At 38.9% G+C, this 12,029-nt stretch overlaps 1 protein-coding gene and 1 pseudogene across 7 annotated transcripts in view; both read left to right on the forward strand.

Moving 5' to 3' along the window:
* The window catches only part of BMAL2 (basic helix-loop-helix ARNT like 2), a 107,725-nt gene extending 103,471 nt beyond the window's left edge, over positions 1-4,254 (forward strand). For all 7 annotated transcript variants that reach the window (XM_031036124.2, XM_031036127.2, XM_031036125.2 and 4 more), the window contains one exon: positions 15-4,254. In XM_031036124.2, the coding sequence (XP_030891984.1) occupies positions 15-148 (134 nt within the window). In that variant the 3' untranslated portion in view covers positions 149-4,254. The remainder of the gene's footprint in view (positions 1-14) is intronic.
* Positions 4,255-5,442: 1,188 nt separating this feature from the next.
* Positions 5,443-7,169, forward strand: LOC102728552 (secreted frizzled-related protein 3 pseudogene; annotated as a pseudogene).
* The last annotated feature ends 4,860 nt before the right edge of the window (positions 7,170-12,029 follow it).

Raw genomic sequence — 12,029 nt, forward strand, 5'->3', positions numbered from 1 at the left:
TTTTAATTTGGTAGGCGAAGATGCCCAGCTGGATTTTGATGCCCTGTACGATGAAGACACAGCCATGGCTGCCTTCATGAATTACTTTGAAGCAGAGGGGGGCCTGGGAGACCCTGGGGACCTCAGTGACATACACTGGACACTCTAGCATTTGATTTTTAATTCTTACAAGTTAGGAACGTGTTAAAGTATTTCATTGACAAAAAAAAAAAACCAACTATGGTCTTCTGTACTGTATTGATGCTGTTTTGTCTTTTATTCCTATTAATAGTCTACCAGTTGTTATAGATGTGCACCTTACTTCCACAGCAGTAGGGGGAGATGTGATGTTTCCCTTCACAAAGAATGGCTCAGAGTTTCCTACAGACCCCTTTTCTCAGTGACATGGCGTAAAACCCACCAGTTGCTATCTTTTTGTTAAAATATTTCTCACCAAGGATATCACATATATCTTGTTTTGGTTTTATTTTCTGATGCAGTTCTTGAGTGTGGGGAATTTAATATGTTGACATTTTCCTGTGTCTAAGATTCATTTATAATGGATTTATAATAGTGGATTTGTAGAAGTTGGAGGATCTCTGTTTCTTGTACATTTCCTCAATTGAGGATAGGGCTTACACACTTTAAGAAAACTCTGAGCACTTGAACATTTAAAGAGATGGTACAGTTGGTAGTCATAATTGCAGTGAATCCTGTATTCAGTCATTGTAAACTTGGGCAAGCGTAAAGCCAGGATAGTTAGTTTGGTCAAGCACTTGAGATGGGCTTTAAGTGAGAGGATTTATTTAAAACTCAGGAAAAAAAATTTTTTTAAGGGACTTTCGACTTGGCTTTACAGAAAAGGAAAGATCTTGGGCCCTAGATCTTGGTAATTATCCTTTGCATGTAAGAATTCTTGCTAATATAGCCAATCAAGATTTTCATTACATATACAACCAGTTGTTGGTACAGAAAATGTGCTTAGTGAAAGATTAGCCCTGGAGGAAAAAACAAGCGCAGGCAGGTTAAACGTCTTGTGTAAGTCACAGTTAAATTCATATTTTTAAAATGTTTAATGTGTATAAATCCGTTTCCTTATACACATTTGGGAAAGCAATGGTCTCACTGGTTAAATGATTAGTTAACTGACCCAGGAACTAGTTGTGGCCTTTTAGAATAGGCAATTACAGTTACTGTTGCCTGTAACCAAAGGTAATTATACAAACGCTAAGTATAGTTTTGAAACTGAGGCAATAAGAAAGAATTTAAAAACCAATTTTCTAGCTATGATTACAAATTTGGAGATCAGTTTTTTAACTAATAATTGAGAGGTGGATTATACTGAGCACAAGAAGAATATTTAAAATCGTATACGTATGTCGACCTTGTTGAAGGTCAGACTTTCATAATACCGTATGTTTTCATAGTTCTTTCTAGTTTACCAAGTGTGTTTTCATCTGTTTTCTTTTGTGCCCCACAAATGAAAGTACAATAGGCTAGGAAGCTAATGGGGAAGCCGGAGGCTCAGCTGTGGAGGATCCAATGCAGTTCTCTTCCTCTATGTGGTGCTACACTCCAGCAGATATCTTTCCAAGCCTTGCCCCAAAACAAAGCATTATTTTGACCTTGCATATTTCTGTAGGCTGTACGTAATAGGTTAGAACTTTTGTCAAACAGGTTAATGGCAAACATACCCACAGGCAATAGTCCAAAAGCACACATTCCGTTCAGGTGGGACTCCTGCAGTAGCTACATGGGGAAGGATGTATTGGCACGTTGTCCTCCAGCTGATACAGGGTTCCCGCGATATTGGAGGGTCAGCACCACTCCCAGTTCTGGGACTGAGGTACATGCAGGTTTACAATAAGCCAGAGAAACCCTACAAGATGGGGGAGATTGGTTTGCAGCAGGCTAAGCATGATACTTTTAAGTTTGAAGAAGCAGGAACGATCATATCTGTTCTGTAAGTCCAAGGCGTACCAATGTAACAGTTTAGTGTCTAAACCATTGTGGGTTGGGCTTGGCCTCCAGAGTTGACCTAAGCCAGGGGTGGCAAGATGAGTCACTGTGGATGGATGGCCTTGAAAGCAGAGGGGTAAACCCTCCTGATCCAAGGATCTGGGAGGCAGAGTTTCTAGAGGCCATCGATGCCACGCACAGAAGCAGTTTTTTCTCTTTGCAAGAGGAAGGGTTAGTCAGTCCATAGGCCGGTGGGCAGATAGCCAATTGAAGGCTTTGATCCTTGAATAACCCACTCGAGTATTTTTCTGTAGATCTTGTCTGGACCCAGAATCCAATCCATGCAATGTAGGATAACTGTAGCTGTCCCATGTTTAGTGTTTTCTCCAAAGTGTGTTGCATTTATGCTGAATTGCTGTTAGGAGTGACAGATATTTTTATGGCTTACCCTATATTACTTTTTCTCCTACCCATTAATTTCCTGCATTTTGATGAAAAGCATCTACACATTGAATGAAATCATAAAAATATTCTAGTTCTTTTTTTTTTTTTTCCCTAAGTCTAAGAACTACTTACAATAACATAGTGGAGTAGGGAAGAACCTAGAATCAGAAAGAGCCCGCTCGGCCTAAATTTAGCTGTGTGACCTTAAGGAAGCCATTTAAACACTTTGTATGTGCCTCAGTTTCCTCATCTGTCACAAGAGAACTTGATCTCTCAGTTTACTTCCAGTTCTGATTCTGTGATTCTGATCCACGGGACCTGAGCTTTAGGGTCAGACTCTAGAACTGTGTGGTCTCGTATGATAGCCACAGGCCACGTGTGGTTATTGAGCACTTGAAATGTAGCTCATGCAAATTGAGATAGACTGTAAATGTAAAATGCATACCAGATTTCATACATTTAGTATAAAAAGGGAACATAAGATATCACATTAGCAGTTTTATAATGGGGCACCCGGCTGGCTCAGTCAGTGGAGCATGCGACTCGATCTCAGGGTCGTGAATTCCAGCCCCATGTTGGGCATAGAACTTACTCAAAAATAAATAAAAATTTAAAAATAAATATAAAAACTATCTTTTAAAAACAGTTTTATATTGATCATATACTCAAGTATTTTGGATATACTGAATTATATAAAACATTAACATTTTACTTTTTACTTTTTTAATGTGGCTACAAGAAAATTTTAAATTACCCATGTGGCATATATTATATTTCTATTGGACAGTGCTGCTCTAAAACATTTTATTAAGTGGATATTACTGAAGTAGACCAAAGGTTATACCATAACTATGATATTTACCTCTAAATGCTATGGTTTCAGGAACAATTATTTATTGATCCTTGATTTAGTATAATCAAATAACTGTGAACCTCTATCCATGTGTCAAAATTTAAAACTTTTTTGAAACTAGTAAACCTGAAAATGTTATCAGTACATTTCATTACATGATGATAACCTGAAATCAAATAAAACTTGGGGTATATGGTGACACCCTATTGCAGTCACTAAACCTGGAAATCCATTGAGAAATAGACAGGAAAATAGAGAATGGAGGCTTTTGGTAAATAAATGGGATTAAAATATTTCATTACAGTGTCATAGCGGGAAAATGCTATATTTATTAGTCCTATTCTTTGAGGAATTTCTATAGCATCTGGGCAGAGTAAATGAAATAACCACTACCTAGTTATTGGACCACGTTTAGTAGTGTCATTTCAGATCCTGCTCTAAAGAAGCCTCTACCACTCAGGTAAGTCATTGTTTGGCTCTGAAATTGGAAATTCAGATTTGCCAAGCGCAGTTATGAGAAGAGCAGGGAAAAGATCTAAAATGATCAGAAGCCATCAAGGAAAACGGCCAAGTGGCCACTAGGTGTCACTTTTCCATTTCTAGAGTGCTTTGTTTTCATTAATTTTTCCAAGTTGTACAGGGCCTAGGGGAGGCATTTATGACTTGTATTTAGATTAGGTCTGCCTCTCTGGTGTGGGTTATTTTATGAGAAATGCTTTTTAAGAGAAGTCTGGGAAGATGCTTCCCATATAAGAACTTTGGTTTAAGATGCTTTCCAGATGTGGCTCCAGTAAAAGTTGACCATAGAAAGAAAACTTGTCTAACCTGGAATATGCTTTCTGAATTCACTTGAGAGTATGTTGTACGTGTGTCACTGCTCCTACATTCCTGTGCTTAGCTCTGTTTTTTATACAATTTTTAGCTCTTTTCCAGTTTACTTGTTCTTGTCTGTATATTGGGATTTTTTAAATTTTTGTGGTAAGTAATGAAGAGTGAAATTAAACTATATTTTATAATAATTACTAGTTTGAAGTTTTTTAAACTTATTAAACCTCCTCCAAAAAAGTTATCTCCTTAACTACTTTCTAAAGTGGAAACATAGACTAGACCATCCAATCTTCTCAAACCACTAGGCAGAGAGGTATACTGAACTACATTACTCTGTCTATATTTGTGTGTGTTTGTGAGGGTCCGCTAACTGCTGTAACCATCCTCTTGTCCACAGTGGCACTCAGAACTTCCCAGTGCATGTTGTTCTTCTACGTGGCAATCTCAGTGGAAAGAGAGCTTCTCTATTTCCTAGTAGTTCACACAAAAATGTCCATTGTTTGGGCCTTTGGATCAACTTGGTTCACATAGATTTTCCTGAGGTCACCAGGCTGGAATACACAGATTGGTCAGGTTTGGGTTACATGCCCAAACCTGTTTTTTGGGTTTTTTTTTTTAATTTTATTTATTTGACGAGAGAGACACAGCAAGAGAGGGAGCACAAACAGGGGGAGCAAGAGAGGGAGAAGCAGGCTTCCCGTGGAGCAGGGAGCCCGATGCGGGGCTCGATCCCAGAACCCCGGGATCATGACCTGAGCTGAAGGCAGATGCTTAATGACTGAGCCACCCAGGCACCCCCCAAACCTGTATTTTAAAGGCATCCTTGAAAGGGAAAGGATGTCAAAAATAGCCAGCTGCCTGACATTCTAGGGCCAATGGAAAGAACAGGGACATGTGCAGCAAGGACAATGGAAAACTTGTAATTTATGATGGTTGAGGATTTCGGAGGATTGTGGGATTAGCTATGTGAACCTGGAGTCTTGTTTTTGGTTGTTCTTGGGGAGGGGGGCAGTGAGAGGATAGTGAGTAGCAGCAAGGTGTGTCATGTGTTTTTAACATTGGTCATCTTTTTTAATACCTAGCCACCAGATGCTTTGGAGAACTCTGTCTATGGCTTCGGTCAGTGTGTGTTTAGAGACTCCATAAAGAGTTGTCTTAAGTTCTTGTCCAGCTGTGTGTCTCTGGCGTAGGATGTATTTTCTTAGGCAGTCCTAGTTCTTAAGCTCACATTTAGGTAGTATTTTCCACATTTATTCTTGTCCATGAGGAAATCAGTCCCATTTTACCTTGCGAGTAAATATGTCACTTTTTTTTTGTGATAATTTTTTTCTTCAAAAGACAACACTAAAATGAGAAGGCTAGATTATGGAGATTTATAAGTTAATGGAACTCTTGAAAAATCTCATTTAGTCCAGCTCAAAATGTGATATAGGAAGATCCTGAATCTACCTCCTCTCACGGACAGACTGAATCTACAGTGGGTGAGAGGAGAGAGTGAAGCAGGCCTCTCAGAGTCCTTGACACTGCTGCATCCTACCCCATCCTGCCACGAGCATGGTCTGCGTTAGTCTAGGACAGATGCTACGTGGGCTGGGCTTGGGCGGCTTGCCCTGGCTGTGCTCTGCCTGCTGTGGATTCCTGGGACCAGCCTGCAGCCTGTGAGCCTGTCTGCACCCCTATCCTAGCACACAACAAAGGTATCCAACCACCTGTGCCACTCTACCCAGACCAATGCCATCCTGGCCACTGAGCAGCTTGAAGGTCTGCTGGGCACCGCCAGAAGCCCACACCTGCTCTTACTCTGTGCCATGGACATACTCATCTGCACCATTCCTTCCAACAAGAGCACATTAAGTTCTGCAAGTCTACGTGCAAGTAGGCCCAGAGGCCTGCAAGCCCATCTTCATCAGGTAAGCCACCTGTGGTCTGAGAGCCACGCCTACAAGGAGCTGCCATTTATGGCTGGGACACGTACATCTTTCACAAGGCCATCATCACCATGGACAGAGTGAATTTCCTATGGATCCTAGTAATGGAAACTGTAGAGGGGCAAGCAGTGAATGCTGCAAATGTAAACCTACTTGGGCTACACAGAGGACCTAGTGGCAAAGCAATTATAACTATGTCATTCAGGGAGGCTACAGGTAAGAGATAAAGACCAAATGCCATGCTGTGACTGCACTAATTGAGGTGAAGGAGCTTCTAAGGGCTTCCCTAATAAACATTGCAAGCACACCATTAACCTTTACACCAATTCTGGCTGCCTATGTCCTCATTCATATCAATGAGTAGTATATCATTACGTGTTATGAAGGTGAGTGATGCTCCAGATTACTCTTGGTGGAAAAATATTGCTGAGAAATGGAAGGGTCAGCTTTGTAAAAACTTAAGCACTGGGGTATGAAGCTCTGTCATCTTAGAGTAAAAGTGATTCTAGCCATAGTAATTCCACTCCGAGTCAGACATCTGGCAGGAACTCTAACCCCCTACAAGCACACAGCTAAACCCTGAAAGGCAAGAACAACAGTGAACTTCATGTGAAGACTTGCATTGCTGGACTAGCGAAGGAAAATTGTACTGTTGAACATGATAATCTGTTATTTACCATATAAATGGGTATTACCTCTGCTTTTCTCTTGTTTTCTTCCCTTTTTTGTAGTCTGAGTTTGGATCCTTAAATATAATGTACACATTCAACTTAACAACAAAAAAATACAATTTATAGCTAAATTGTGAAAAGTTAAAGACAAGGGGAGAATCTTAAAAGCAGTGAGGAAAACAAATTGTTACATACAAGGGAACCCCCATAAGACTATCACCAGATTTTTGAGCAGAAATCTTGCAGGCCAGAAGGGAGTGGTACCATATATTCAAAATGCTGAAAGGAAAATAATTCTGCCAACCAAGAATACTCTATCCAGGAAGCCTATCATTCAGAATAGAAGAGATCAACAGTTTCCCAAACAAAAGTTGAAGAAATTCATCACACCAGGCTTATAACAAATGTTCAAGGGAACTCTTCGAGTGGAACAGAAAGACCATAAGCAGGAGTAAGAAAAGGGGAAGGACCAAAGCAGTAAAATTAAGAATATCTATAAAAATCAGTCCAGGGATTCACAGAATAGAAGGATGTAAAGTATGACATCATCTACATGAAATGTGGCGGGGGAGAGAAAATTTTTAGTTTTTATTTTATTTATTTTAGAGAGAGAGCATGCTCGAGTGTGGGGAAGGAACAGCGAGGGAAGGAGAAGGAAAGGGAAAGAATCTTAGGCAGACCCTACACTGAGCTCGGACCTCAGTCTCATGACACTGAGATCATGACCTGAGCTAAAACCAAGAGTCGGATGTCCAACTGACTGAGTCACCCAGGTGTCCCAAAATTTAGTGCTTTTAGAATGGATTCAAACTTAAACAACCATCAACTTAATATAGACTGCTAGATGCATGAGATGTTATGTATAAGTCTAATAGTAACCACAAATAAAAAACTGGTAATAGATATGCAAAAAATAAAGAGAAAGGAATCCAAGAGTATCAATAAAGAGCCAGCAAACCCACAAAAGAGAGCAAGAGAAGAATAGAACAGGGAAGAACTATGAAAACAACCATAAAGCAAGTAACAAAATGGCAATAAGCACATAAGTATAATAATTACTTTGAATGTAAATGGACTGAACACTCTAATCAAAAGACAGAGGGTGATGGAACGGATAAAAAAGCAAGATCCATCTATATGCTGCCTACACGAGACTCATTTCAGACCTAAAGACACTGTAGATTAAAAGTAAAGACATAGAGAAGCATCTATCATGCAAAGCTGGGGTAGCAATACTTATACTGGAAAAAATAGACTTTAAAACAAAGACTGTAACATGCAACAAAGAAGGACACAACATGACAACAAAGAGAACAGTCCAATAAGTAGATATAACAGTTGTAAATGTTTATGCACCCAACATGGGAGCACCTAAATACATAAAGCAGCTAATAACAAACTTAAGGGAAGCAATTGATACTAATACAATTAATAGTAGAGGACTTACACACCCCATTTACATCAATGGATAGATCACCCAAACAGAAAAACAAGGAAACAGAAAGCTTTGAATAACACATTGGGCCAGATGCAACTAACAAATATATTCAGAACATTCCAGAATACATAATCTTTTCTAGTGAACATGGGACTATTCCCAGAATAGATCACATGTTAGACCACAGAACAAGTCACAACAAATTCAAAAAGATTGAAGTTTTATCATGCATCTTTTCCAACCACAATGCTATGAAACTAGAAATTAACCACAAGAAAAAATCTGGAAAGAACACAAATACATGGAGGTTAAATCACATGTTACTGAGCAATGAATGGGTCAACCAAGAAATCAAAGGAAATAAAAAATACATGGAGACAAATGAAAACACAATGATCCAGAATCTTTGGGATGCAGCAAAAGTTGTTCTAAGAAGGAAGTTTAGAGCAATACAGGCCTACCTCAAGAAGTAAGAAAAATCTCAAACAATCTAACCTTACACCTAAAGGAGCTAGAAAAGGAAGAACAAACAAAACCCAAAACCAGTAGAAGGAAGGAAATAATAAACAGTAGAGCAGAAATAAACAAAATAGAAACAAACAAACAAACAAAAAGAACAGATCAATGATACCAGGAGCTGGCTCTATGAAAAGATCAAAATTGATAAACCTTTATCCAGACGAGAGAGAGAGAGAGATTCTAATAAATAAAATTAGAAATGAAAAAAAAGTAACACCACAGAGATACAAAGGATTATAAGAGAATATTATAAAAATTATATGCCAAAAAATTGAATAACCTAGAAGAAATGGATAAATTCCTAGAAACATAGCCTCATAGAACTGAATCAGGAAGAAATAGAAAATTTGAACAGACCAATTACCAGCAATAAAATTGAATCAGTAATCAAAAAATTCCCAACAAACGGGGTGCCTGGGTGGCTCAGTTGGTTAAATGGCTGCCTTCAGCTGAGGTCATGATCCCAAGGTCCTGGGATTGAGTGGAGCCCCGTGTCAGGCTCCCTGCTCTGTGAGGAGCCTGCTTCTCCTTCTCCCCAGCTTGTGCTCTCTAGAACTCTATCAAATAAATAAATAAAATCTTTTAAAAAAATTCCCAACAGGGGTGCCTGGGTGGCTCAGTCTTTGGGCATCTGCCTTCGGCTCAGGTCATGATCCCAGGGTCCTGGCATTGAGCCCCGCTTCGGGCTCCCTGTTCAACGGGGAGCCTGTTTCTCCCTCTCCCACTCCCCCTGCTTGTGTTCCTGCTCTTGCTGTGTCTCTGTCAAATAAATAAAATCTTTAAAAAAAAAAAAATTCCCAACAAACAAAAGTTCAGGACCAGATAGCTTGACAGGTAAATTCTACCAAATATTTAAAAGAGGAATACCTATTCTTCCCAAACTATTCCAAAAAATGGAAGAGGAAGGAGAACCTCCAAATTCATTTTATGAGGCCAGCATTACCCTGATACCAAAACCTGATAAAGACACTACAAAAAAAAAAAAAAGTGAACTATATACCAATATCTCTGATGAACAGATGTAAAACTCTTCAACAAAATATTAGCAAACTAAATCCAATAATACATTAAAAAAATTATTCACCATGATAAAGTGGGATTTATTCCTGGAATGCAGGTGTGGTTCAATATTTGCAAATCAATCAATGTGATACATCACATCAACAAGAGAAAGGATAAAAACCATATGATCATTTCAATAGATGCAGAAAAAGCATTTGACAAAATACAACATCCATTCGTGATAAAAACCCTCAACAAAGTAGGTTTAGAGGGAACATACCTCATCTTAATAAAGGCCATATGTGGAAAAACTCATAGCTAACATCATAATAGTGAAAAGCTGAGAACATTTTCCCTAAGAACAGGAAAAAGACAAGGATGTCCACTCTCACTCTTTTATTCAACATAGTACTGGAAGTCCTAGCCACAGCAAGCACACAAAAGAAAGGAATAAAAGGCATCCAAATTGGTAAGGAAGAAGTAAAACTGTCACTATTTGCAGATGACATGAGACTATATATAGAAAACCCTAAAAACTATCAAGAAACTAGAATAGATAAATGAATTCAATAAAGTTGCAGGATACAAAAATCAATATACAGAAATCTGTTGCATCTCTATACACTAATAACCAAGTAGCAGAAAGAGAAAGAAAAACAATCCCATTTACAATTGCACCAAAAATAAAATACCTAGGAATAAACCTAACCAAGAAGGAGAAACACCGATTTCTCACCCATTAATCTGGCTGCCCCTTCACCAGTATCAAACTGTTTGAATTAATTAAATAACAGAGTTTGATATGAATCTTTTCATTATTTGATGGTGTATTGCTGTTTCTTCTGAAGGGTTTCAGAACATGCCACCCCAAAATATGCCACTTTGGCACATGGATTATTTTGAGCTGAAGGCACTTGAGAAACCAAGTGTGGAAAGGGGTCTCTGGCCTCCCCCTTTCTACCTAAAAGGACACAAAATTTCCCCATGAGAAAGGTACCCTTCCTGTATAAGAAAAATTCTTATCAGCAGAGACTGGGAGTCGATGGTGAAATGGGACTTTCACAAACAAATCTATGAAAATAACCCTGATTTTCCATTAGTTTCCCCATATATTTACTAGTCTCTATTCCACAATTTATCAGCCCTAACCCAATTTATATCTTATCACATTCCCACAATTTAATATTGTTTGTTTGTAAAAAGGTATGTAGCTTTTGGGGCCTAAAGCCTTCTTTAGTTCATCATTGTCCTTCTGAAAATCCCCATGTACACATAAAAATATTAAATTTGTATGCCTTTCTCTTGCTAATCTGTCTTATATCAGTTTAACTCTTAGGCCCAGTCACAGGACTTGGCTAAAAGGACGCTTTACTTTCCCTACACTTTTTCCTGAAAGTTTTTATTTTTTTTAAAGATTTTATTTATTTATTCATGAGAGACAGAAAGAGAGAGAGGCAGAGGCAGAGGGAGAAGCAGGCTCCCTGCTTAGCAGGGAGCCTGATGCTGGCTTGATCTCAGGACCCCAGGATCATGACCTGAGCCAAAGGCAGACACCTTATCTGAGCTACCCAGGTGCCGCTCCTGAAAGTTAAAATAGAAATTTTCTCTATATTTACTTAGAAAATATTTTTAAGACGGTGAAAATAGAAGAAATGTTAAAGTCAGAAAAAAACTAAGTTTTTATCAGGCTGCACATCAATCACTTAAATCAATGAATTCCATTTCAGAAACATGTTGATGGGTTTAGCATTCTTCTATACTCACATTATATATAGAATATACTGATATAGAATACATTTATTCTTGGAACAACCTATCCAATACTATAGTCTCTATTCTCTTGAGTTTTTGGTGTTCTAAGAGAGAAACATCTAGCTTTTATTAAATTCTTTCTATGGCAGGCAATTTCCTAAGCCTTCTACATGTATTAATTTAAGCTGCCTAACAACTGTGAAGATAAATGCTGGTATCACCCCATTTTACACATGGGGAAACTAAGGCTCAGAGAGTTAGGTACCTTGACAATGTTACCCAGCTTATGAGCGGTGGAGTCAGAATCCAGACCCACACAGCCCACACTGGTGCTCTTAACCTCGTATTGTGGTAAACACTTTGATTTATTGTGGGACTTTCAGGGTCTTTCTGCCTTTCCCTCACCCTCCTTAATAAGACACAAAAATCTCTAAGTTTTTTTTTTTAATTATAAAAAGTCACTATTGGGGCGCCTGGGTGGCTCAGTTGGTTAAGCGACTGCCTTCGGCTCAGGTCATGATCCTGGAGTCCCGGGATCGAGTCCCGCATTGGGCTCCCTGCTCAGCAGGGAGTCTGCTTCTCCCTCTGACCCTCCTCCCTCTCATGCTCTCTGTCTCTCATTCTCTCTCTCTCAAATAAATAAATAAAATCTTTAA

The sequence above is a fragment of the Leptonychotes weddellii genome, chromosome 5, assembly GCF_054177405.1.
Source record: "Leptonychotes weddellii isolate Sample4059 chromosome 5, ASM5417740v2, whole genome shotgun sequence".
Classification (NCBI taxonomy): domain Eukaryota; kingdom Metazoa; phylum Chordata; class Mammalia; order Carnivora; family Phocidae; genus Leptonychotes; species Leptonychotes weddellii.